General features: G+C 41.9%; 2 protein-coding genes across 4 annotated transcripts; one reads left to right on the top strand and one right to left on the bottom strand.

Moving 5' to 3' along the window:
• Positions 1-108: 108 nt before the first annotated feature.
• ccdc122 (coiled-coil domain containing 122) lies at positions 109-2,432 on the top strand. Its single transcript, XM_077724053.1, has 4 exons — positions 109-521; positions 616-732; positions 805-878; positions 1,798-2,432. Exons 1-4 carry the CDS (start codon positions 135-137, stop codon positions 1,886-1,888), a joined length of 669 nt encoding a protein of 222 aa, XP_077580179.1. The 5' UTR covers positions 109-134; the 3' UTR covers positions 1,889-2,432.
• Positions 2,433-13,373: 10,941 nt separating this feature from the next.
• LOC144193842 (TSC22 domain family protein 1) lies at positions 13,374-27,321 on the bottom strand. 3 transcript variants are annotated; one of them, XM_077712422.1, is made up of 3 exons: positions 24,650-27,321; positions 16,412-16,463; positions 13,374-14,790 (listed from the first exon to the last, which is right to left on the bottom strand). In XM_077712422.1, the coding sequence occupies exons 1-3, from the start codon at positions 26,635-26,637 to the stop codon at positions 14,518-14,520; spliced, it is 2,313 nt and encodes a 770-aa protein (XP_077568548.1). In that variant the 5' UTR covers positions 26,638-27,321; the 3' UTR covers positions 13,374-14,517. The 3 variants fall into 3 exon arrangements, with proteins under 3 accessions (XP_077568548.1, XP_077568567.1, XP_077568557.1); XM_077712441.1 differs by lacking the exon at positions 24,650-27,321 and adding an exon at positions 19,555-19,934; XM_077712431.1 differs by lacking the exon at positions 24,650-27,321 and adding an exon at positions 16,648-17,018.
• Between the last annotated feature and the right edge of the window lie 486 nt (positions 27,322-27,807).

The raw sequence follows: 27,807 nt of genomic DNA, 5'->3' as shown, positions 1-27,807 counted from the left end.
GAATTCACTAATTATGATACATGAATGATATTTATATTTCCCTGAGTATTTGTATTCGTGTTACTAGTTAAAAGAGAATTCATTTGCCGTGCAAGAAAATCTACGTGTGCTTGAAATGTGAAGCCTTTTGCCAGATGACTTTGTCAGATGTACAGAAGAACAGCGATGTAGCTGAGAAGAAGCTGAGACGTAAAGTGGGACATCTCGTCATCATGGAGGATGACTTGCTACACCATGAGCAGCAAATACAGGCTGGACGTGACCACTGTGCCTCTCTGATAGTGGAAAAGACAAAACTCTTAGACCAAATAACTGAGGAGGAGGTGAAAGCCCGTATGTTACGATCTCAGTTTGACATTTATCGGAGAAAGATGGAAGGCCACAGGCAAGCAATTTTGCATGCCGTTGGCGAGATTGATGTTTCCGAGAAGAGGGAACTTGTCCGGAAAATGAGAAAAGCCAAGGAGGACCTGAAAGAAGATTTAAAGAATCCACATGGCATCAAAGTACAGACTACAATGGTAAAAAAAAACACTTCACATTTCAATTGGCATTATTATTTTTTTGTGTCTGGTGTTCATTAGTTCCACTCAGCTATCTGGATTTTGCCTACAGAGAGAAATTGATGCTCTGACAGGAGAAATTAGAGTGACCATGGAAAATATAGCGGAGATGATGGAAATGAAACGTAAAGAGTTGGAGAGTCACACCCGGATAAAGACAGACATTAAGGTACAGTACAGCAAAAAAAAGCATTCAATGTTACAGAATGTGCTTCAGTGGTCAACATTTTTTTGCACCCAGGTCCAAAAGCAGCATTTTGACGACATCAGCAAACAACTTCGCTCTCAACTCAGCAGGGCCCAAGCCATCCATGGGTAAGGACCAATAGAAAAGACCAGGGGTGTCCAAACTTTTGTCTCCCATGATCCATTTAAAGGGGCACCTTAACCCTTCCACTTTTATTTGTTTAACATAAGATCGTAACCAGGGAGGGAAAAAATTCTGATTTCTAAAATGCAGTTTTAAGTATGAACTCATTGGCTGCTAATTAACAGTGAGACATCCAATCCAGTTTGGGTGGAAAGTTCAATTGGATTTAACATCTATCACCATCAATGGTAGTGAAACCTCAGCTCAATATAAGCCTTCATTCCCTGTTGAAATGGATTTGATGTCTATAACTGTTACTGAGGTGCCCATAGAGAGCTGGAATTTCCTCCAGCACCCCACATGACCCTTGTGTGGTTCAGAAAATGAATGAATAAACTGTGGCACAATAAAAACTGAGCAATGGGCCCTAGTTTGGACACCCTTGGATTATAGTTTTCCTATTTGTGAACAGTATCAGACCACAGATGACCTGATCCCTTCATTCATTTCAACATTGCTTATTCTTGTCAGTGCTACGAGTTGCTGCAGCCTTTTTCTAACTGACTTCTTAAACAATATGCCATAAAAGTAAACTCATATTTGACCTCAATGTACCCCAAAATGGCCGCCTGATGGGGTAGTGGTTCACTTGCCTGACCTCGGTGCGAGCAGGCGTGGGCTCCAAGATGCAGCAAGGAAAATAGATTAAATCTTTAATGCTGTTTTATTTATTTTCCCAAAAAATCACTTCATTTCATCAGTTTTTCTGAGTTGCTCTATCTTGGGCACACAGCAAGCAGAGATTAGTCTATTTCCACCTGGAAGTACATACGATTTTATAAGGTTTATATATTATGGTACCATGTTAATGTTTGACAGAGGGTCTCATGAAAAAGCATCTGTCGAATGTTTTTTTTTATCCAGGCAAACATCCAGAGACATCCACCTTATGGAGAGAAAGAAAGCTCAACTCCTACAGCAACTGGACTCATCAACTGTCTCTGGTTCGTTCTAATTCAATTCAGAAAAGGTTAATTGTGTAGCCTTGCACACACTCCTATTTTAAGATGTTATCCCTCTGTAGTCCATGAGTTGTTTCTACAAAAAAAAACCAGTAGAGGACAGCAGTGTCAAGTAAATAATCCCCTCGTTTAAAGCCATAATCCAGCCATGACTATGGTATACCTTGGTCAAATAGCTTCTGGCTTGTTGAGATGCCTACATTTTCCAGTTATTGCAGCATATAATTTTCATGAATATTTTCATTACTCATGCAGAGAAGAGCACATCAACAGATTTTTTGTTTGTTTTATTTTTGCCTACCTACGACCCAATGTTAGCAGTGCATCAGTTCATCCAAAGCACAAAAGTCTGAACAAAAGCTCCAACTGTCGATATGTTGTGGTACACAATGTTCCGGTTTCCGCCTCAGTAGCTGGCCTGATGCAAAGTGGGCTGACAGTCCCACTGCAGACTAACAAGACGACACTGTGCCTGTTGGACCATATTTCATAACTATCTTTAATCAGTCATCATTATTACAATGTAAACACATTAAATTGTTTTGTCCTCAGAGTTCCACATCTTGGATTGTGTCTTTGTCTTCACTGTTTTTTTAAGGAGTAAACCATCACGTGCCAATGGCAATTCCCTCATTTTCATTGTAATATAGGGAAAGAAAGAAAGAAAACATGAATTTGGAATATCTGACACAGGCATATTTGGTGGGGGTTGGAGGGTATTTCCTGAATGGTGCATTGTGGAGTCCATCCAGCTGGTGTGGGACGGCTGCTGTTGGCTCGCCCTCATTTAAGCGGTCGAATCCCACAGCACAGTTGAATCCATTCTTCTAGTATAACACAGGTCTGTCCTGCTTATGTGGAAGCTTCAATTTCTCAAACGTTTACATCAAAATTGTGCAACTGAATGAACCCAAAAACATAATTTAATAGTCGACTAATTGCATAATAGCGGCGTAGCGGCCTCACAGTTGCGTGTTCTGCCCGGGTTTGCAGTGGTTTTCTCCGGGTACTCCGTTTGCCTCCCATATTCCAAAAACATGTAGGGTAGACTGGATGAACACTCTAAATTGCCCAAAAGTATGAGTGTTAGCTTGAATTATTGTTTGTGTCCTGCGATTGGGTGGGCACCGATTCAGGATCTCTCCGGCCTGGTGCCTATACTCAGCTGAGATATCCTCCAGCACCCCCCGTGACCTTTGTGCGGATAAGCAGTTCATAAAATGAATGAATAATTGTATAATAATTGGATGAATGATGTTATTCACCCATTGTGAGGATAAGCGGTTCATAGAATGAATGAATAATTGCATAATAATAAATCACGTTATTCACCGTTATGTCTCTGAGTCCAATATTTCACCTGTAAATGTTAATTGGAGAAAATATACATTGAGAATAATAATTTGGTAATAGCTAAAGGTCAACAAGGTGTCCAAACAATTGATAAATCATCCAAATAGTTGTCGATTCATATGATATATGATTAGTTGTCGAAAAGATGGTTATTCGTGACACCTTAATTGCAGTGTACAAGTTGGATCGGTTGATAATTCTTTTATAAATGCATGCATAATCAATCCATGCCATTTAACTCATGATAGTGCTACTGCAGAGATGATTGGATAGTTTGATTTGATGACTTCAATTCATTTGGAATTACCCGGAAATGTCCCAAAAACAATCAGGAAGCCATCTGGTATTGAACCAAAAACAACAGAAATTGATCTGCGAAAGCCCCAAAATTCTGGAAAGTGACCCACAAATGCCCCCCCAAATGAACAAGAATCAACATGTAGCCCATAAATCAACAGGAAATGACCCCTGAATGCACCAAAATCAATGGTGCCCCGCAGGAGTTTGCCAATCAGCACAAATCATGCCTACCCGATTACGTCAGAAATTGCATTTTCTAATTTATACTTTCAAGTTCTCGCCATTAAATTAACTCAGCTTGTGGTGGCTGATTACAATGTAGCAAAACTGTGATGCTCGCCTATTTTTAGTCTCTGTAAAACTCACATTATGAAAAACATTCAATTCCAGTGCTGAGAACCGAGAAAAATGAACTTGAAAAGATGTTTTTGATGGCCCAAGTGTGTTTTACAGGCACTTTTATAAGCTGCTAGTTAACCTTGCATGTTTTTTTTAAGGCAGCTGACCTGGAGCACATAAGAAATCGTTGTGTGTGTGTAATAAATTCCAAGGCCCTAACTGCTGTGCGTGAAGGCAGATTTATTGCCAAGCTCGGCACTGTGGTGGAGGTGTAAAGTAACAACTGATGCACCGCGGGAACTTTTGTTTGTCTTCACTCCGTAGCTGTAACTCTGAGTCAACTTGGTCGGTACACTTTATTAATGTGTACGTTCGGCTTCCCTCTCATGTGTTTTTAACGGTAATTGGAAGATTAGAGTCCCAATATCACTCATTTTTACACGCAAAAAGTAAGAGTTTTCAAAAATCTATTTTCAAGACTCACGCAGCTCTATAACTACTGAAATTGTGCAATAAAATCTTTTATGCTAAAATTCAAATGAAGATTATAGATACATAGGAAATTACACATTTTTTAAATTTAAAAAAACATTTTAAGAAGTCGAAATAAATAAACAAAACAAAAAATGAAATATATTTGTTGAAATGTACTTACTGTCTTTTTTAATGAAAAAAAAAGATTACAAAAAAAAATGTTTCCCCTTAACAAAGTTTTTATCTTAGAAAAAAAAACGGAGTGGTTAGCACATCGGCCTCAAAATTTTGGAGTCGTGGGTTCAAATCCTGGTCATGTTCATTTGTATGGAGTTTGCATGTACTCTGGTTTCCTCCCACATTCCATAAACATGTATGGTAGGCTGATTGGACTCTCTAAATTGCCCCTAGGCATTAGTGTAAACACGAATGGTTGTCCGTCTACCCGTGCCCTCCAATTGGCCAGCCACTGATTCAGGGGGTCCCCCACGTCTGGCTCAAATCAGCTGGGATAGGCTCAAGCACCCCCCGTGACCCTAATGAAGATAAAGCAGTTCAGAAAATGAGATAAGAGGAGAAATTATGTTGGCACTAAACATCCTAACTAGCCTTTCTTTCCTATTCAAGAAAGCTTGGTGTGCCTATTATGCTCATAAACCACATTGGCTGGATTTTCCATGAAGGTGCAGCTCAACTGGCGGAAACTAGCCAAAGTGAATTGTTCCTGCTGTTCATCATTAGGTCTTATTGAAGCCTGTCACGCCTGCATCTATTTAGCAACAAAGTAAAGCCTGCATAGTTTTTCATTTGTGTGAGTCATGGCTAATTGTCCCTTCTGCTGACTCACACGCGATAAGACAAGTGAAAGCAAGGTGTGCAAGTCATATCGCACCATCTGTCATTGTTTTAGTTAAAATGGACTAAATGGGTGGCGCGGCGACCCGGTACATGAGTGGTTAGTGCATAGGTCTCACGGCTCTGGGGTCCAGGGTTTGAATCCAGGTCGGTCCACCTGTGATGAGTTTGCATGTTCTACTTAAGCCTGCATAAGTTTTCTCTGTGTACTACAGTTTCCTCCCATGATGTGATGATTGGACACTGTAAATCGCCCCTAAGTATGAGTGTGAGTGGTTGTCTTTCTCCTTGTGCCCTGTGATTGGCTAGCCATCATTTCAGAGGGGCCTCCTGCTTGGTGACAATAGTTATCTGGGATAGGCTCCAGCACCCTCTGCTACACTTTTGAGGATAAAGCGGTTCAGAAAATGAATGACTTGAATGAATCAATAAATGGGAGATGGTCACTTTCGAAAATAATTCCTTTAATAAGTGGAATTGACAAATAAAAAAACATGGAAAATATCCCATGGATGGATGTAGGGGGACTGACATTTTTTGATAGTTTGACGGAACACACCAAGAAAAGAACTTTATCATTACTGTGAAACATGGAAAGGGCTTAATTGCTTTCTATGGTGCTAGGTTATGGGCTTTTGTGCATCTTGAATCAGTTTTCCATTTTTTTTTGTTATATTGGAATACAGGTATGGAAAATATATTGAAAACTTATAACCCTAGTTGTAGGAAAGAAAGGTGATTTCTACCTTAGGTGAGAATGTTGAAATGTTACCTGACTTTTATTATGTCTCAAATGACTGCAATAGGAGTAAACCGTCTCATGATTTTAGGCTGTAGTCAGACAGCCACAAACTATACTGGCACACCTTTGCAAACAATGTCAAAATCATGCTGGAAAAAAAAATTCCATTGAATTGACAACACTAAACGCCTTTCATGCCATCAAGTATACAAGATTTGAGAAGGATGATTTGGTGTTAGAAAGTAGGTCAGCCAATGGGAGGGGCATCACCTCCCAGGTTCTCACGAACAAGCGAAAAAGCAGCCTGTTCTTGCCTGACAACCTCATTACAGAGAGAACAGAGGCAAAGTCAATTATAAATGAGGCCGAGGCATCTATCTGTGTTTAGAGAGCAAGTATTCGCTCAAAGACACACAGACGGAATCTGCACCTGCATCATCCCGAGCCCCGCATTGCAGTTTGAGCCATACCGTTCCACTTTTCTCAATACATTTACTACTCCCTTGTGTGCTGAGGCTAAATTCCCAACATCCATCCACTGCGGGTAACATTTTCAAACAAGTCTCCATGCCTGGCTCGTGTGGAAATAATAGGAACAGTTCAGATGTTCCGTACTTAACACATGCAGCCCACGCTCTGCTCACTGCAGTTGAGATAGTTGACCCTTCCTCTGCTTTGTGTGAACGTTTTTGAGATCCATATCTGATAGTGTGTACCAATAACATTGAGGCCCAATGCCCATATTTCATAGTTGTGATATTTGCTGGGAAGAGGGAATGTAGAAGCAGAAAAAACAAGTATTTTATATTCTAAGTGAATAGTTGAGTGGTCTCTATAGGTTTGGTATGTAAATCAATTTTATTTATTCTATTGTTTGTATTTGAGATGGTTAAAAAAAATCCTTCTTTTTTTTGCCAAAATGATACTAACCAGTTTTCATTTAAAAGAGAAGTTTTGGAGTTTGCTTATGTCACTTTATTCAACATTTAACAATTTTTTTAATATTTGTTTTAAGGTTCCATTGTTTGCATTGGTTATTGTCATTGTGGGAAAAAAATCTGAGATTTTTTTTAGGCCGTACCCCAGTGATGACTTAATCCCTTTAACCAATACATGAGATTAATTTTGTCTGCAAAAAAAATCAGATTTTATTTTTACGCCATATTGCCCAACACCAGGGGTAACTTAATATGTTTGAGCATACATCATATGAATTTCCAGACGGTCCAGTAGGGTGAGAGGTTAGCACTTCGGCCTCATAGCTCTGGGGTCCTGTGTTCACATCCAGGTCATGTCCGTCTGTGTGGAGTTTGCATGTTCTCCCTGGGCCTGCGTGGGTTTCCGCCGGGTACTCCGGTTTCCTCCTACATTCCCAACACATGCATGGTAGACTGAATGGGCACTCTAAATTGCAGCTATGTGTGGGTGTGAGTGTGCATGGTTGTCCTTGTGCCCTGTGATTGGCTGGGCACCAATTCAGGGTGTCCCCCGCCTCTGGCCCGGAATCATTTGGGACAAGCTCCGGCAACCTCCGCGACCCTAATGAGAATAAAGCGGTTCCGAAAATGAGATGAGATGAGAGATATTAATTTTCCTGTTCGAAATCAACCGAATATGGAGACCAGAAAAATGTTGCACTGTACAGCAAAAAAAAAAATAGATAAAAACTCATAATTTAATTAAAAAAATATAACAGCTCAAAGCCAACGTCACAACAAATTATTTTTTTCACTGTATGTAAGTATGCTATATAATAATATGCTGTGTTATTGTCACTGTGACCCATGGCTCCTATTTAATCCTGTGTTTACACCTGTTCTGAATGCTAGCACAAGTCGGATGAATGTGTGTGTGTGTGTGTGTGTGTGCGTGTGTTTGTGTGCATGCATGCGCTTTATGTTCAGACCATGCTGGAACATCCTGTACTTTGATGGATTTGAACACAAGTGGGTGGGTTTGGTGGGTGTGTCATTTTGCATTGCCCACAGTGGCTCTGACCTAAATATTGACCCAGCATGTACTTATCTAATGTCATTCATTGTGCACTTCTGTTTAAAAGACCAATCCTTTGATAAATGCATGAAACCTTTTGGACGATGATTTTGTCTGTTAATTAATATAGATACAAACAATATGATGCTATAGGCTTACTTTAATACAGAATGTCTAACCTTTTTTCCCCCCTAGAATACAAATAGTCATCTTATTTCATTCTCATAGAGCCAGTGGGTGGAGAAAAGGGACTCGGGTTTCCATTTTGGAGAAATAATAAACAAAATTCCTCTTTGCAACAGAGACAAAGATAGTCGTGGTGTTGTATTTGTGTTGAAGAAGTGAAAAGACTGGCTGCTTTCTTTGTTCATTGTCCCCCCCCCCCACCTGCGTTAATATCAGCGCGCCTCACGTGCTGCAGCCTCCTCACCGGAAGCCATTGTGAAAACGTGACATTGTCTTTCAGGATAAGGACAAATGGTTTGCTTGACTGAGTAAACTTATACTTACTTAGAAATATATATTGTTTGTGCTTATTCCATGCTGACTACGTAGTCAATCTAGTATATATTGTATCTCTACTACCGGCACCAGAAACAGAAGTGGGATGTTTCGATCCATGTTTGTTTCAATTCAGCTGTATGACAATAGGGTACAGTGTCCCCCCGCTACTTCGCGCTTCAGCTATCGCGGACTCAGAGCTTCGCGAATTTTTTTCAGGGAAAAAATAAATAAAAATTTAAAGATATTAAGTTAAAATTATAAATTACATCATTTTACAAGAGGTGGAAACAAAATATTCAATAAGAATTAGTAATTGCATCAAAAAAAGGCCAAAGAAATGGTCAATAACATGGTGAGAGTTCAGGAATCGCATTGATGACGTCTCGGCTGTTTACAGGCGCATCTTCACCACCCAAAAAAAACAATGTTCACAACTCCCAATAACAATGTTTCTTACGTGCAAAAAAACTGCAGAAGATCCTCCATCCGGACTACTATGATGTTTTTGCTTTGCGGTGCTTTTGCGCACGTGTTATACGTTTCTTTAAGCATTTTTAAAGGGGCACACCTACTTCGCGGAAATGCAGCTATTGCGGGGGGGTCCCGGTCCCCATTAACCGCGATAAGCGAGGGAACACTGTATTTCATCATGATATCATCAGAGCCCAAAATAGGACGATTGAAAACTTTTCTACCAGCGGAGTTTCAATGCGTAGTGTTGTTATCAAATTTGAACACTTTAAACTCGAAGCTCGTTAAGCAATAGGCTGCTGCACTCTCATTGCAAGAAGGAGCGCTTCCACAGATTCTTTCTCGCATCAGCAGTTTATCAGCTCCAATGTGTATGTATGTAAGTATGTATAATATCCACCTCCAGTTAAATAGAATTGGATATCTATAGTTCTCAATGGCAGGCGAATTGTTCATATAATTTTAATTTAGGGTTACTCACAGGTCACTTCCTGTAAATCTTGCCTCATACCTATTGGTGTTTGGGAACTTTCCAGTCTGCTTCTTGTTCATTGGTCAATTTCTGTTAATTTTAGTGCATTTTCTTGTTGTGTTTTGGGACATTTTAAGGTTCCTTGGTTACTCATTGGTTTTACAGCACCCGTGTAGAGAAATATAAACATATATAGTATAAACGATTCGGTTCGCCTCTCTGTACATTTAATGCTGATTATTTGATAAATACTGTTTGTTTTAAGGTTCTCTAACAGTGGAAATTGAATGTAACCAGGGTAGGAATAGATTTTAGTCCAAATTCAAGGACTCCCAGTACTGCTCGATACTACTGGCATGATTTTAGCATTGTATCGATACAACATTAGAACTTAAGAAATAAGAAATGTGAAATGAATGCACCTGCGATTCCAACCCCAAACAATTTGTTTCTCATGGTTTTTCAGATTACGTTGGTTATAGTCAATCTCTTTTGTATTTTATTAGGGAATTTGACAAATAAACCTGCAAGCTCACTAAATATGACAAGAGAAAGTTGATAACTCCCGCTGATACACAAAAAAAAAAGGAAACAAACAGGAAGCAGTGAAAGGTGACCTCATTAAGACAATGTTTATGTTTTGTTTTTGCAGTGGAACGCAAAAAATGGGCAGTGTCTCAAGGACAGGAAGGACTCCCTGACGGTGTTTAGTGGCAAGAGTTGTCACCCTGTAGCTAAAATGGAGTATAATGCTTAATAGTAAGAAGAGGCTGTTGTGTGTGTGGATCTTTTCGGTGGGTTGACGGATGATTGCAGAGCAAATATGCTTTTGGGGAAAGCCTGAGTTTGTTTTGCCTGTGCCTGTCAAATTATCTGTCCACAGAGCATGCTCACGTTCCCTCCTGGTAAACAAGTAGCTGGTTGCTTGGGAGATTTTCTGGAAGGCTGTGCAAGTTCTTGTCGGGGTGTCACAAAGAGCATGTAGGCAGATGCCATCCAGATGATAGTGAGACTTTTTCAAGGCAAGATTTCAATGAATCCAGTTTGTGAAGATCCCAATTTGATTGTCCACGTGGAGGCATTCTATGCCTTTAAATTGATTTGGAACACATGAGAAGATAAAGAGTATCTATGGGTGACTATTAGCCTCACTCATTTAATCCACTCATCATTAGCAGGTGGCTTTAACAAGAGTTTGTCCCTGGGCGAGATGTCTCACTGACTCCCTGGGCGAAGGTCGGGCTATTTTTTGAGGCGACAAGGTCGAGATTTTTGTCCTGTGCGTGTGGACACCCAGGAGGACATTTTGGACGGCTGCTTAGCATATTTGCTGTCACAGGCGTGCACTGCACTGGTGCAGCTCGCACCGTTGCGACAACCGCACTTTTGAAACAACCAACCGACTCCTCAGCTATCTTTGAGCGGTGGGCCCGAAATATCAGACACGTGACGAATTGGATCCATCTAATGACTTTGCCGCACAATTTTAAATGACCTTTATATATCCTTGCTATGACCGTTTTGCAGTGTGCTGTGGACTTTTATACTGTGACATCTCCAGGGGCTTCAATTAGTGGCATTCTTTTTTTATATGAGTGACATGGGAGCCATTTTGAAGGGACATATTTTCTACATTGCAGGTTTATATTATGTAATGATCACAAAATTACTGATATTTTACATACAGTATACTATATTGTGTATTGGGGGATTATGGGTCACACTTGAGTATAAATTGCAACAGTCAGAAGATGCAATGAGAAGAGGCAAAGTCATGTGTTAAAAATGATCCAGAGTATAAATTGCATTTTTGGGAGATATCTTATTTATTCAGAAACCAAGAACAAATGTAATATGCACAAAAAAAACAATGAAATGGAGAACCACATGCTCAATAGGGTTCTGTCACTGAAACATAAGTTTGTTTTATAAAAACTCTCAATCTCTTCCAATACCCACATTTATTCATCTTCAATCACTTATCGTGGCTGTCATGTGGAAAACACATGCATAAACAAATGATCAGAAATTTGCAATTAACAGTGCAGTGGTAGAATTTCCTTCCGGATCGTTGAATGATTTCAACCAACTAAACCAACTATTTCAAGTGTCGCACACTATGTTTTGACAATTGAATTACTTCCACAACATTTCTGTTTCAGCATTCATAGGCAGTTCCCTCAGATTGTGCATGCTTTCGTCCTTCTAATGTCCTTCACACATAAAAGTTTTAGTCAGCAGTTAATGAGGAATGCCCTTCTAAGTGTAACATGTTCTCATTTTTCAGAGAGCAAGCAAAAAGTACGCAATTACAGGTCATATCTCTAATTTTATAGTTTGCCCATTGCTGTAATGTGGAAGCTTAGAAATAGCTTGGCACTTTTATTTCACAAAGATTACCAACTTCTTCATTCTCACACAGTGGCATGTAGAGAGGACACTTGTTTTGTTCTTCCAGTTGATCCGAAATGAAATACAATGCCGAGAAGTGATGGACAACAGATAGTGGTAATCCACTGTAATCCTGTTTTTTTTCCGGAGTGTAGTAAAAAAAAGACGGGGCTCTTCTTGCTCTGCTGACTAATAATTTCACTGTGGCTCAATGAGATGTGGGTCAAGGGCAATTAAGAGTCTGTTCCGGGTCAAACCAGCATATACCTTCTTGCACAGCACAGCAGGAGATTTTGGGCACGTGTGTTTGTTTGTTTTTTAAACACACACACAGTGGGGAGCAGAACAATAGAATTCTGATTTGCTACATAATTAACTGTCAGGGCCACTGGTAGTGATAAACCATTCATCAGAACAGCGACCAATCTATTTTAAAATCTGGATAAATTAAACGTTTCAGCATGGGATTATATTTGGTAAAGTAAAATCGAACTCTTGGCACACATATATAGTATACTACAATGATTCTAAGGTGTTCGTCTCAGTCCACTTTAAGAAAAAAACCCTTTGTCAGTGGCATGAGATTTGCGAAAGTGCCATCTGGACAGGAGGGCAGGAGACCCCTCTGCGTCTGAACCTTGGAGATTAGACTAACCTGCCAAGAAGAGGGTCACAATCTGTCCCAGGCCATTCCGGAGTCAGCACTTGTTCTAAATACATTTGTAATTTCTTTTAAATCCCAAATCCCACCCCCTGGGGTCGAGGGTTCAATCCCAGGTCAGTCCTAACTGTGTGAAGTTTGCTCGTTCTTCCCGAGCTCGGGTGGGTTTTCTCTGGGTACTCCAGATTTCTTCCACATGTAAAGAACATCAAGTCTAGTCTGGTTGAAAACTCTAAATTGCCTCTGTGAGAATAAATGGTTGTCTTTTCCCTTGTGCCCTGCGATTGGCTGGCCATCGATTTATGGTGTCCCCCGCAGTCTTCTGGAATAGGCTCAAGCACCCCCACGACCCATAAGGATAACCAGTTCAGAAAATGAATGATTAAAAATGAACATTTAAATACTTACAAGTCTTCATTTGTATTATGAAAAAAAAATATTTTTACTACTTAGACAATGGGAGCCATCCATTTTGCAGTGTTTGTTAGAGGAAAAACAACACCTTCTACCACATGCGTTCCAGCAAAAAGAATCTTCTTTAATACATTTTTAAAAATTGTTTTTTTTTTGTGATGTGCAGTAGTGGGAAAAAGATAAGAAAAAAGCCAGGAAGGAGAAATTTAATCAATCCTGGTACCACTTTATAACATATTGTCCATCCGTTCCCAGAGTACCCAAATGTCTTTGTGTGTGGGTACATCTGACATCACAAAATGGCTGTACCAATAAGTGGTGGCATATTTATTGAAATACTTTAAGGAACCATCTTATACAGTCATTTATATTCGCTATGGTTTTCCCCTTTCTAACCATATCTAGTATCTCGCTTCTTTCCATGCAACACCAGCAGTAATGCTTTACTGCTGCTTGTCCTCCATCCCAGTGTTAACACTCTGAAATTAGTAAACAAAAAAGTCCAGTCCATTTTTTTTCTTTGTTTTCACTTTTATTTGAGGTGCAACTGTCTAGTGCAAATTGTAACGTCACATTTGTGATGGGCTGAGGAACATGCGCTAAACATTGAAATACGTTCTGCGAGGCTCCATTTGCCAAGAGTGTGTCCTCTGAGTGTTGTGGAAGCAACACAGACGTCTGTTTGCACAAAAAGACATAGCAAGTAAAATAAAACGTTGTTGTTCATGTCAACCCAAAAAAAAAAGACGATCGACGTTTTGCATGAACGAAGCGATACTACAGTCACCGCATGAGAAAGTGTTCGGCGTAGGTGTAAATGATCCTCATCTGTTCTCGTCCTGAGTGCTGACATCAAATGTACTTGGCAACCTGGCAAACCATAGATAGATATATAGGGATATACAAATATATTTACAAGAATAAAATAAGTCAAAAGAAATTATATATGTATCTATGGTTAAAAACCAGGCACTTTTGCAGAAATGGATTTTTTTTTTCATTTGTACGACCCCAAAAATAGTCGTACCTTATTCTTCAGTATTTCTCTTACAGATCACTGGGACATCAATATTGAATTCATGAGAGCAAAACGAAGGAAAACATCCTAACACTTCCCCAGCGAACCCTGTTGAAATAACATTGCACCCCTGCATAAATAATCTACTCCTCTTTCATTGGGCGAGGGTGCGTCGAGGGTGGGGACGGCAATGTGACGAGGGAGAAGTGAGACGCCACTAACGGGCTTAATCGAGTTCATCATTTCACTTGGAGGCGTCACAACCGGAAACTTCCCCCCTTCCAGATATGAAGGAGGCGGGGCAAAAGTCCTCCATTGAAGTTCATTTATTAGCAGCGACATGTGCATGTGGATGAGGGGGAGAAAAAAAAAGGAATGCGTGTTGGGTTTAGGTGGTCGATCGACATTGGCACATGTTCCACAGCTCAGGCTTGGTGGAATTTGACGCCGAAACTGCCTTGAGTTCACGTCCGCTTGGTGCGTTCCTCCGGTCACCGTGACAACAGTGATTGTCCGAGCAGGTAAAAGTTGCGAGACGAGGCAGAATAAATTAAATGTGCAACAAAAAAAACTTGTAGGAGGGTCCTCTAGAGGGTGGCATAGTTAGGGTGGCTCACAGTATGGCTCCGTTACTCTTCACGCAGACGAGCCTGAATTCGGCGCGGAGGGGAGGGTTTGCGCGGTCCCGCCAGAGCCCGGGACCTGAGGCTGCAGGGTGGCCCCGGTGGGGGAGCCGCCTGTCTGGACCTCGGCCTGGAACTGAGCCATCTGCTCGGGGCTAGCCAGGGTCTTCAGCAGGTTGTTCTCCTGCTCCAGTTGGTTGTTGCGCTCCATCAACTCCTTGATTTGCTCCTTCAGCACTTCTACCTCCTCGCGCACGGCGTACATCAGGTGACTTTTCACCAGGTCCTGTGAAAGGAAGAAGAAACTTAAAAAGCGAGCACGGCAAGTAAAAATGGCAAGATTTTGCCTGACATGATTCAAAACTCCAGTTAACAGAAAACAATGGATTGAAGCAAGAAATGGCAAACGTGGAACGACATGGGAAAAAAAAGACCTACATTGAAATGGTTTGCTAAATCAGCAATAATAAGGAAGACCAAAAAATCCAAGAGAAATTGGAAACTTTCCTTGCAAATGAAACATGTTGGAAATAAATACTGCAAATCCCACTATCTAGCTTTTAGTGTTCTTTTGTTTGGTTTGTGTGTCATTACGGCCATTTGTTTATTTAAATGCTTTTGGAACAAGCATTTAATCAAAAATGATGATTCATTGTCTAGAGAGGTTTAGAGAGCATCAAATTGTCAAAATCTTCAATAGGAAATATCTCAGATTTCAGATGTCCTCCATGAAAGGAAACATGATCTTCCTTTGTCTTGTCGAGGCCTTAGATTATATAATTTAATGTTGGCTGCCATTTCAAAATATACTATCTGAGATAATTAACGTTGCGGGGAAGACAACAGATTTCAACAAAATGTGTGTGTATTCTTGAATGTGATATATTTTTTTGGGTAAGGGGACATTTATAGCTGAAGAACAAAACCAGACGAACAAATTTAAATCCCCATGGCAAGGTTCAATGAGAAAAAAACATTTAACATAAAACATACACAATTAAACAAAAACAAAAATCAGATTGTTTTCTGCTGAAATCTAGTCCAATTTAGCAAATTCCTGGTTTATCCCTCCCTTTTAATTCATATAAAAATCCAGCAACTTTTTTCCCCAACCCAGTATGCAGAAGCACTAAACGGATATGCAGCATTACGTCAATGACGACGATGCTGGAAGAAGGGAGATTAAGGATTTATAATCCGAGCATCCCCTCTTTTCTGTACCACGACGGAACAAAATGTCCCCGCGCCGAGTAGGAGGAGCCAATCGCTAGCTGAGTTATTTATACTGAAAGGAGGGGAGGCTGCCGCCTGCCTAGCAACATGCTGCTGAAGAGAGAAGAGGACAGGATGGGATGGGGAGGAGGGAGCGAGAGGATAGCGTGTGAACCTCAGCTTGGCCCACATCATCTGTCCAAATCGTGACAGTGCAAGCTATGGGGAGGGGGACTGATGGTCTTTGTGGTCTTCAGATTTTGGAAAAAAACGTCTACAAGTCTTACATTTCTCAACTCACTTTCACCCTTTTGCTTTGAATTCAAGACACCGGCCAAGTGCTTCCTCCCGGCCCGGTGGCTCACCACCAGCACCGGCCGGGGCCGCCTAATATGCCCGACTACCAGACACCTTTCCCGGCCACGCTTCTGCAGGGGACGGCCATACCCCTAACACCAACCGATGCCCCCAACCCAAACCCCTAACCGAGTCAATGGCAATGAGTGAATTCATGATAGTTTGGATATATAGACGGTTATTCTGAACAAAAATCCTTCCTATTTGCGAGGCTTCATTGCCTTTGAGTGGTCGTCCTGAAATCCACTCAATGCAACACAACACAAGTAAAGAAATGCCCGGATCGGCCTCTGCATTACGTAACGCCGTTAAGGCGCGGATATGAGCAAACAACTCACCATCGCCTGCTCGATCTTGTTGTCAATGGCCACGACACTTGCACCTGAAGAGCTGCAAAACAAACAAAAACGGGTCGTTAATTTGATGGCCTGAAAGTCATCAGTATGATGCAAGACGCGCCGAACGTTGCAAGCGAACCATCGACAGAAAAAATGAGCTACAATGGGGGACAAAACCAGCGCATCAAAACAAAAAAGTGGCCCCGTTCCAATTCGAAGCTCCCCATTTTGATTACCTTCTGTCGAGCTTGACCGACGCGCTCTCCTTGCCGAGGACGGAGGATAGAAACGAAATGGAGAAATTCCGCAGTTGGCAAACGCCAAGGTCCATCGCCACCGTGTAACACTGCGAATTCATGCTACCCCGTCCATCAACACGCCGCCTCGGCTCGGCCCTCCAGCGGTGCAAACGTAGAGCACGTAGAGTACATTCTGCGGACCGGCGGTCGCCGAGGTTGAACACAAAGACTGAGGTGAGCTGGTGGGAGAGAGGGAGGGCTGCGGCGACAGCGGCCCCCTGATTGGCTGGGAGCGAGCCTCATTCGCATAATGAGATGAACGACGACAGTCACGGATTGGAGGAAACGGGCGAGCACATTTGCATAGAAAGAAGAGCTCTAACATCAAATGAATGTATATATAAATGACTACAAAAGGTTAACTAAACGGATTCCCCAAACTTTTAAAACATGTGTGAAAGGGATAAAAGAAAAGAACATCGTGTCCAAGGACGATGTCGCCATCTGCTGGTCAAGTTTTAACTCATTTACACATCTCTTTGACAAGGACAGTATCATAGTGTGAAATATTCCAATAACTCCAGCATCAAAACTTCAAAATTGCAAAGATGAACCACCAAGAGAGCATTGAACTCTTTGCAAGAGCAAGACGTCCAATCCATTTGAAAAATGAGGAATGGCGGCAAATTTGTTCCTTTTTTTGCCATCGCTCTCAATTCAAATAGATTGGACGTCTACTAGTCGTAAATTAATCTAAATTCAAAGCACAAGGACAAAAAGAACTACAGTGAGATAAGATTCAAAATTGGTCAGTTCAATGAATATGTGGAGACAAGAGGATTGATAACTGGAAAACAAGACCATAAAACGAATGAGAATATGAAGTAATAAACTAGTTTATAATATATAAAAAATCCAGAACCATCAAAATACCCTTTCGTGTGCCTTTACACAGCCTCATGTGTAAGAAGAGAAAGGAAGGGCAGTTAATCAATAGTTTAAGTAATACATTTAAGTTACTTGCGAGAGGTCTGGTTGTATTTGTGTGTTCACTTATATGTATGTTACATCATGGACAAAAGTATTTTTTTCCCTATCAAAGTTACTTTCACTGGGCAGATCTTATGAATCAAATATTGGCTCATAACACAATGAAAAATAAAATTGCCTAAGGTGTCTTGGAATCCTCCTAGACCTAAATTTAGGGTGAATCACCTAATGCTATAAATGCATTTTGCCTGAAAGGCTAGAGCCACAAAAAGAACCGAAACAAATTCATAATAGAATGAATGCTTTCCCAAACAGATATTTTTGCACCTTTGTTTCTTTGGGCCTTATCTTTGCATGTCTGAATGTCTTCTAAAAACCCTTGATTGTGGCCATTCATATTCATTCTTATTTATGCCAAGAGGACAAATATCTGCCTTTGATTTTCTGCCATGATTAATAAGCAGTTAGGGTTAGGGTTAGGGTTAACCCATGTACAGCCAAAAATCTTAATACTACTACAGTAAAACAATGCAAAAAGTGGGGCATTGATCTCCACAAAAGGTGTAAATGATCTGCACAATCAACATTCACAAGAAGTTGATTAAATTAAAAAAACAATATGAAACCCTAAGTACATCACTTAGGTTTGAGACAATCATTGCCTTTCAAGACTCGTGTTATCTGACTATTTTTAAAAAGAACACAAAAAGTGTCCTGATGAAGTTTATTTAGGTTGATGCAAATGATCCCAGACTATTGTCAGACCATCTCGTAGCCAGGAAAGGGATTTAATCCGTCCATTTGACCAAACAACACATTTTAATCAGGTCAAGAAAACCTGTCGCTGCTACTGCTCAATCGCACTTTGGATTGGCTGACAGAGACAAAGACAAAGAAGCTTTTGGCCTTAAGCTTTCAAAATGCAAAATCTAAATCAATCCCATCCAATTGATGCTCCTTTTTTGAAATATCACTTAAGTTGTCTTTCCCAGGTTATTGAAAACAATTTATATATTGTAGCCTAAAAGGGTTGAACACCGTGTTTTTTTTGTTACATTTCTATAAACAATACTTTTAACTTTAAATATACCACAAAGAGTCACCTGGTGTAGTGGTTCACTCAACTGACTTCTGTGCTAGCGGGCGGTATGATTGTGAGTGCGAATGGTCGCCTGTCACTCTATGCCCTACGGCTGACTGGCGACCAGTCCATGGCGTAGTCTACCTTTCACCTGAAGTCAGCTCGGACAAGGTCCAACAACCCTCGCAAGTCTTACGAGGATGCGCAGTACGTTAGACGAACAAATGAATAATTATACCAGAAACATGGACCCCTTAGCACTTCAATAACATTTCAAACCCATCTAACATATTTAAAAATTGAAGTATCCACCAACATACAAAATCATAGTAGTCAAAATCCATGACTTCAACATGTTTCTTTAGCACAATTACTATTTTTCTGTTAGTCAAGACTTTGTCACCATCTTGTGGCATGTTAAAGCAATTCCAAGGGGGCATTAAAACAATAACAAGCGATTCCAAGAGCGTGTGACAGAAAATAAGTTGAATAATTTGTGAAATCGGTAGGTTTAATTGTAAACAATAGGTCAATGGCTTCCATGCCTCGTTGGGCCACTGAAGCCCAGTAGTGGGCAGCATAATGAGGAGGTTAACATTTGAGCTGGAACATTATGTTCAAGTGTGTTAGTCAGTGAGCTAAGATGGCGCTCTATTGGTCCAGTTGATGCAAAGCTTACACATGCGACAGAAAAAGTCATACGGGTCAGAGTCTGCTTTTGGTAAGGAACTAGTTTGCTGTATAGAGGCTGGAAGTTGAGTCAGAAAGACAACCCGATAGAATTCCAGTTGAAAGCCAACTATCGCTGCGCAACAAAAGACTTCCATCATTACCTCTTCAGATGCTTCTCCAGCTCCCAGAAAAGAAGCTTGACGGCCATGGCGTTGCGACACTGCAATCCTCCGGCCCCAGCCAGCCCCTTGTCTCTCATTGATGCTAAGGATAAATACAAACACTCTGTCCATGCGGTGGCCCACCACGCTAACCCAAAACAAGCACCACCACCACCACTGTGCCTCCACCGTCCTCCAGACCGGACCCCCTGTCCTCCTCAGTGCCTCACATTGGGGGGTGGGGGGTTCTGACCAACAACGGAGTCCAGGGATGGAGCCGAGGAGGACGGGGAAGGGAACGGGAGTGCGTGTGGACGACAGTGCCGTGGTGCCCCCTACAGCGCTTGTGTGCCTGAATCCAAGATCGGTAGCGTGGCGAGAAGCTCTAAGAGGTTGGTCTGTGACGTCACCCCAGTAGGACTCATGTCACCTCCCCTTCTGTTGTTATGTAAACTGTCAGTAGAGATTAGAGCAATCCACCCAATGGGATAAGCCGTTTTTGACCACATACCCAACTAGCACGCGCTACTTCGCCAACAAGCCACGCCCTACGCTTCCTTGTTTCCGAAAACATCATCCCGAGAAGCCTTGGGATGCAAGCGCACAACTCAACTCCCCTTTGGATGCGTTTCGGTTGAAGGCAGATAGCGGATAGGTTTTCCAAATCCTCAACACGAAACAGCAACACAGTTGCCAGTGCGCCTTCCAAAATGTGATCGTGCGCGAACTTGGGAGAATATCTATCTTAAAGCAGGCGCACCACTAGCTTTGCTGTCACTACGCATCAGTACACGCACACTGGGCATATACACTCACGGCATGGGGCACCACTGGCCTCACGTGTATCTCCACGCGAGTCGAGGCTCGCCCACAGTCCAAGTTACAGTCGGTGCTGTGCGTGAATGAAGACAGCTGCAAATATTTCTAAAGCAAGTTCAACAGAGCAACTGGCCAAAGAGAAGAGTTGACCATGCTTGTCACGTATTACGGAAGCACAGAGACCACCATGCAATTTCCAGTTGAGGTTTGTTTTTGCTGCGGAATGACACGTCATGTTTGGTGCTATTTAAGGCAAGGCTATGTCGCTCAGCTGTACAAAAAGCAAGATCCACTGGTATCACATTTATTTTCCAAGGGTGTATGCAGTCCCTCAGAACAAAAGGATGGAAACCGGTTTCAGGGAGATCTTGCTGATTTAGAGATAGGCGTAGTGTTAGCCAATCACTGATGACGCTAAGGCTTCGTGTCAGCCAATAGTGGAAGCCTATGATGCTGTGACATCACAAAAAGCCCAGATGGGATACTTTTATTGCGGGGCCATCCGACCAAAGCTTCATAAATGACTGACCCATATATGGCTCAAGCTCAGGGAAAACACTGGACAACAAGAATGGAGATCATGCCGGCAGCCATGTGCCGACTGGCATTTTAACTTGCCCTCTTGCAAATATCAACTTTGAACATCATTCTTCTGAGAATCGCACTTCGTTGACTTGCTTTCTTGTTATCTTATATGTCACTTGTGCTCAAATGATTATTTGAATGATAATATTCAGTGCAAAGACCTGGAATCAAAATTATGACAACTTCAAAAATATATTGATAGCAAATACACTGAAATGTCACCTATGAAAGGCTAATAATTATGCTTTGGTTTATAATACATGGGTCAGCAACCAAAAAAAAAGTTAAGTATTTGCCAATGCACTTAATTTCCTCCGTAAAGTACAGTTATTTTGGAAAAGAGAATATTCTTTTAAGCAATGTTCAGTATTATTAGGACAAAGATTACATCCATGGCCAAAGGTTTTGAAACACTCTCCTCCTACTGAATGGTAAAAGTGTCTCAAAACCTTTGACCTTCTGCTGTATGCACGTACTATATGTCTGTCTAAATGTGTTGCTCAACCTTTTGTCAAAATATCCACTGCATAAGAGTTAAGCTGCAACAGTTCATAAATAATGGCAACCAAATTAATTTACTTCCTTATCAGGTAAAAGAAAACTAAATGAATACACTGAAATGTCACATGTGAAAGGCTAATAATTATGCTTTGGTTTATAATACAATGATAAGCAATCCCCCCCCCCCCCCCCCCCCCAAATGGCAAAATCAGCAACATCTCCTTGAAACCGGTTTCCATATTCTTTAAATTGGACGAACAAGGGTCTGTATCTCAAGGCACTCATAACTTGGATCACTCGTAACTCAAGGTATCCATGCTGTATGACATTGCCAGATAACGAGCCAAACCACTAGCAAAAAGCACCCTTATTTACGAGGCCACTTATTTGAAAAGACATGCCCGAAGGCAAAAACAGAATGACATGAATTCAAATAGTTGTTCTAGCCCCATTAAGATGAAGAGATAAGTCCAAAAGTGGCAAAAAAGAGGAAACTTCTGTTTGTAATCGAGGATCAAGCCCACAATCCTTGCCAAAAGACAGACTAAACAGAGATAAGCAATAACCCCAAACTCAAACATCGCTCATGGGAGTTTCTGGGGTGTAAGCCAATCATCCTCCTGCCGGCACGCAATGCCTTACGTAACCAACCCGTTACCATATGGTGCACAAGAAGAGAGTGAGCGACAACAATTCTGGTTGTTTTGCAACAGTGCAAGGATTTGGGCCTTAAAGGCCCTGTTTGCTTTGTGTAAAGCCCAACAAAGGACTATTGCTGCATGTCATACCAAGAATTTGCGATAAATAAATCATCCATTTTGAGAGCAAACCCCATTTGGGAAATAGCAATAGGAACATTTCGGATGGTCCAACAGTGAGAAAATTTAGACGTTAATTAAACGTGAACCTTTTACATGTTGGACCAGGATTCTTTGGCTAAACCAGTTGAGGCTTTCACTAAAATGGCACATGACCAAATCCAGTTCCACCAGAATTCAAACACAAAGATGGGATGTGTGAAATTCATAGTAAAGTTCACTAAATAAGGCCACATTTAAGAAGGCATTTATCATACAACACGGGGAGAATTTTAAAATCAATCACAACTAATCTGCCGACCATCAAATGGGACCACTTTCAAAACTGCCCGGTTCTAGTTTCAGTCGTTCATTCCTTGCGTGCTACAAACTGCCGCCTCTCCTGCTGGTGAGAAACCCCATTTAGGTCAGCGACTCTGAAAACGTGTTAAAATTATTATATAAGACACTTGCCTTCCAGAATGTAAGGCTTGAAGGCATAGACTGCCCTCGTGTGGCAACGAATGGAATAAGAACAGGTCTCTTACATCCTGTTTTTTTCTGTTGTTGGAATGGACAATGAACTATGACATAATTTAAAAAATATATAATAATCTCAATGTACCTCTACCTGCATCTCAGTTAACTGAGAAAGTATTTAACGAGTAAAAAGATATTTATCCAGGCCTTTGAGAAAGCAGAACATAAGGGTGATTTTGTCAAATGTACTTCTTGGATCTCTTTAGAGTGTGCTTGTTCATTCCATGTAAATATTCAGTTTTGAGTCTACACCAAAATGAAGCCAAAACAACAGCTTGTGGAATTACTCATTGCCGTCCCACCCAACTGAATGGACGGACTCAGGGCAGCCATCTCGCAGGTTGGAAAGAATTGTCGTGACTAAAGTAACTCAAAGAGAGTGGAGAATGGAATATCATTTGATAATTTTTCAGCAAACTAAACTTTAATTGTTGATAGGTGCTGATAAATAAATATATGGAGGGTAATCTATAATCAGTCCAAACAACTTCAGTGGATAAATAAAGATGTTTACCTCAAGTGAAGTCCAGAAGGTAAACATGAGACCACCCAACTTTCATTCTTTCCACATAAAAAGAGATATATTTAACAGGGGTGACTAATGAGCAGTTTGGGTAGGGCACAGTTAACATTCTTTAGAAAACAGTCAATAACCTCGTGTGTTACCAAGCAGCATAACACTGGAAAATATGAGATAGTGTTTAGTTTCATTTGTGACGCTCAGCTATCGTAGTACTTTTATAATACCTGTATATCATGTGACACTAGAACTTTGAACTGGAGAAGTGAATGTTTTATTTCTATACAAATTCTCAAAGCATTAATAAAACTACTGCATTTGAGATTGTTTTTTAAATGTTGGAACAAATCATTCAGACATAAACTATAGTTTGGCAATTAAAACAGAACAGACTTTGATAATATATCCATCGCAACTACTCTTTTCTGATTCCATTGTAGTTATAGTTTATCCAAGTAATTGCCAACCACAGTTTAAAACTACACTGAATTTTTCTAAAATTGTGTACGTATTAGTAATACACCGACGGACAGAACAACTTAAAGCTATTTAATTTATGAATTTTATTTTGGCTGTTTTAATGTAAAATATGTGCCGTAGCTTAGTAAACAATGGTTGACTAAAAGCTTGTCAATCAAAATGTTGATTATCTACGTTATTGACAAAGTACTCCCTCAAATTCAGTGGTGTCAAACTCAGTTTGGTTCACAGGCTAGATTCATGGCAACTAGACCTCATGTGGGCCGGACCAGTTAACTTTTTGCCCAAAAACTTAACTTAATGGCTGCCATTGACGGCACTAGACATCCAATGCGTTTTAGCTGGAAGGGACGCCTGAACATTTGTCGTGTAGCGCCGTCAATGGCACTGAAAGTTGAGAATACACCACTGCTTCAAGTGAATTGGACGTTTATCAATGTCAATGGCAGGCAATGAGTTCATTTTGCATCACATCCTTGTCATTTTAGGGTACTTACAGGTCACTTCCTGTAGTTTTTAAGAATTTTCAGGATGTTTCCTGTTCATGGGTCACTTTCTGATGATTTGGGGACATTTTAAGGTTCCTTGTTAACTGATTGGTCGCCATTGACTGCGTCATTTTGACTGCAGGTTGCAAAATAACGGATGTGACTATAGATAGGAAATTGAGCAAAGTGCAGTAGTATAGCGCATGAACTACATCATACAAATCACGGCACAGATTTTAAATGAATAAAAGCATTTCCTTCTATATGAACAGTATGAATAAGCGGGCCAGATCGGACTTTCTGGCGGGCCGTTACTTTGACACCCCCAGTCTAATTAACGGCAAACACAATCATTGAACTCTCACCTGTCCTCCTCTCCTTCAGCATGTTGAGTTCTCAAACCAGCAGCAGCTGCAGCAGCGACCAGGGCACTGGCCTCCACTGACATCCCCATGTGGGCTAGACTTCTGGCAGTGATGCCACCGTCAGCACCCATCACTCCTCCTGCAGCGGCGCCCAGCCTAGGCAGTCCTAGGAGGCCTTGGTGTTGAAAGAGAAGTTTCTGTGCATCTTCCAGTTGGGATGCTTTCAGGGAGCCCCCTACTGCCACAGGGGATGGATACAGAGCAGTCCCTGGGGTGAGAAGGGGCTGTAGATCAGCTTTAAGTGCAGTCAAAGGCATGTAGGTGGCCCCCTGTGCTGGTCGTGCCGAAGCTCCGGAGACCATTTGTAGGGGGTGAGACGGCTGTTGGGCCGTGGCGGGGGCTTCCACAGCAGATGGAGCCACATGACCTTGGTGGAGTGACGGCTGAGCCAGGCTGCCAAGGGGTTTTGCTGTGACAGCTGACCCAGGTGATAGGGATGCGCTCACATGCGCCACTGGAGGTTGGACCTGGGTTTGAAACGGAGCAGTGGGTTGGATAAAGTCTGGTTGCAGGCAACCGAGCTGAGGTGCTACATAACCTGCCGGAGCCTGAGCTTGCTGCTGGTCCATGGTGTACGCCAACTGCTGGGGTATGAGGGAGGGAGGCTGGTTTGTAGCAACTTGTGATCCAGTTGTTGGGAGACTACCAGGAGCCCCTACCATTTTATTATTGGCTCCACCAACTACCTCCTGCGGTGACACATAGGTAAGGGGGCTGGTTTGGCCAAGAGCCTGTTGGGGGCTCTGCACCGCATGAGGGCCGCTGTACTCCTGGCTCGGCAGCTGATAGGGCTGCAAGGTGTGTGGTGGTTGGACAGATGGAATAATAGGACTTGCGCCAGTATTATTAGACTCAGTCTCTGTGGAAGCCTCGGCAGCTTTTGGTGCCTCTGAAACTGACGTAGGCGGAATTTCCTTCTCGTAAAATTCCGTACACGTCCACCTTCCCTTGCGGAATGGCTCCAAATTGGTATCCAATTTTACCACTCGGAACCGGGAGCTGGTAGTCGTCTGCGTTTGAGCGGCAAGGGCAGTGGCTGACTGGCCACTTCCTACACCAGAGGAAGCTGTTGGTGCGCTCACGCTAGTGTTGTCAAAACCTTGCTGCCCGGAAGAGTTAGCCGGTGTGACAGAGGAGACGCTCTGAAAATTCCCACTGCCCTGTAGATGTGCGTCACCAGCCGTCCTACCAACAATAGGGGTTGATGGTTGTGCTGTCCCTCCTACTGGTTTGGCGCTTTCCAACCCCGTTGGCCTCTGGGGCTGATTTGCACCCATATTGGAAAGCACCTGGCCAGAGCTAGCCATTGGTGCATTAGGAAAAGACGATTCACCCGCTCCCAAGTTATCAGAGTTATGCTGGGGTGGCAGACTGTGCTGCTGTGGATAATAATGCGGGTGTACCGTCCCATTTACCATTGCGATATGCTTCGGGGCTCCATGGCTGGAATGTGGGTACGGCGGCTCATTGGGCGACCCGAGGCCAGGCGTGTCCACTCCATGGAGACTATTTAAAGTCTCGTCCGATGAACTTCTCTCCGGCACTCCTACATCAGTAGCTCGGGACACCGAAGCATCAAGCATGTCAGAAGAAGAGAGGTCCTCGGTGTGCGACTCATCCAAGTCGTCATAGCTCTCAGTGTCATCCGCCAAACTGTTGCTGCCGCTCACGTTGATCTGCGCAGAGGTGACACTTGTGATCTGAAAGCCACTTTTCTTCTTCACCTGAGCCCCAGGCATTTGGGCTGCGGGCTGTTGGACTGGTCCCGGAGAGGAGGCTCCAGCTGGGGCAGGATTGTCTTCAAACCCAGTCCCTCCAGAACCAGTGGAAGAAGCAGGTGGTCCTCCGCCGCTGCCCCTGCGGTAGTGAAACACCGTTTTCTTGCTACCAGCACCAGGTGGGTCTCCGCAAAAGTCCTGGTGGTGCATCCCTGCCTCCAGGAGGGTTCAACTTGAGGGGGGCTCTTCGCAGTCGGCCGGTGGGCTTTTAACTCTGGCTGCTGGCTAACGCACAGCTATCATGCTAGTTGGTCGCAGCGTTCAAACCCCATCGATAAAGTCAAATAGATTGTTCATATAGTCGCGAAGTGCTGTTTTAGAAGCTGTCACGGCCAAAAATCCAAGTCACAAAACGAATCGATCACAAAACAGATGTGATTATTTTCGAAATTCCACAACCCAATGTTTAGCAGTAACCATTAGCTTCATTCCTTGCGGTGTTGTTGTACCTGATTGCGAATTTGCCACATCCCAAATGGTTGAGCCAAAATCAAGCACGAAGATTTAGCTGTAAATAGTTTGGCTGCAGTCAGGTGGTCAACGAAGCTTCCGAGCTGCCTAACCTAATGTCGCATGAAATCGGTCGCTGAGTCCATTCCCCGCTGACGTCCTCGTCTTACCCTCGAAACAAACTTGACTAATCTTTACACACCTTCGGCAAAAAAAATCCAAATGTGTTTCTGTCCGGTTTCTGTGTAATTGGTGCCAAAAGGGGGGTTTGTGCCCAGCTCCGTATGCCCTATCGAGTCCTTGTTTGCTGTCTCATCGCCGGTGAGCAGCGGTAGCTAAGCTAACGGGCTGTCAGGTTCAGAGGGGACGGGGAATCCAAACACAACAGATGCGCATGCGCATGTCTATCCACTCTACGACGCCAAAATTACACTCAACTAAACTAAATGAACCGAGTAGAATAAAATAGAGCTGTGCGATATGACAAAAATATCACCATAAAAAAATAAGTATACCTAAGTTACTTTCCTCCTTATTCATATATCAAAGTAACTATGTGACTATACTTTGAGAATCTGATGATTTTAAAAAAGAATTATCATTATTATAACATTGAATTTACTAATATCACTATTATTATTATAATTATCATTATTATAACTGTTATTGTCATTATCGTTATTATTTTCATAATTATTATTATCATGACCATTATATTATTGTTGTTGTTATTGTTTTGTTATTGTTAATATCATTAATGCTAATTACTTGTTATTACTACTATTATTGACACTAGATTTGTGCTAGAGTCCAGAGTCTTTTGGAACTAGCATTTTTGTTCCTTTTGACTTGCACAGAAGTTCCAGAATA

The sequence above is a fragment of the Stigmatopora nigra genome, chromosome 1, assembly GCF_051989575.1.
Source record: "Stigmatopora nigra isolate UIUO_SnigA chromosome 1, RoL_Snig_1.1, whole genome shotgun sequence".
NCBI classification, from domain to species: Eukaryota; Metazoa; Chordata; class Actinopteri; order Syngnathiformes; family Syngnathidae; genus Stigmatopora; species Stigmatopora nigra.
Note: the sequence above shows the minus strand (reverse complement) of the source record. Positions and strands in the feature narration are given on the sequence as shown.

What these genes read in the sequence shown, in the direction of transcription:
- ccdc122 (XM_077724053.1), top strand. Translation starts at nt 135, where the DNA reads ATGACTTTGTCAGATGTACAGAAGAACAGCGATGTAGCTGAGAAGAAG. An exon ending in TCAAAGTACAGACTACAATG is followed by an intron (nt 522 to 615) that starts GTAAAAAAAAAC and finishes TTTTGCCTACAG; the next exon opens with AGAGAAATTGATGCTCTGAC. An exon ending in AGGGCCCAAGCCATCCATGG is followed by an intron (nt 879 to 1,797) that starts GTAAGGACCAAT and finishes TTTTTTATCCAG; the next exon opens with GCAAACATCCAGAGACATCC.
- LOC144193842 (XM_077712422.1), bottom strand. Translation starts at nt 26,637, where the DNA reads ATGCACCACCAGGACTTTTGCGGAGACCCACCTGGTGCTGGTAGCAAG. An exon ending in GCTGAAGGAGAGGAGGACAG is followed by an intron (nt 16,464 to 24,649) that starts GTGAGAGTTCAA and finishes TTTGTTTTGCAG; the next exon opens with CTCTTCAGGTGCAAGTGTCG. An exon ending in ACAAGATCGAGCAGGCGATG is followed by an intron (nt 14,791 to 16,411) that starts GTGAGTTGTTTG and finishes TTCCTTTCACAG; the next exon opens with GACCTGGTGAAAAGTCACCT.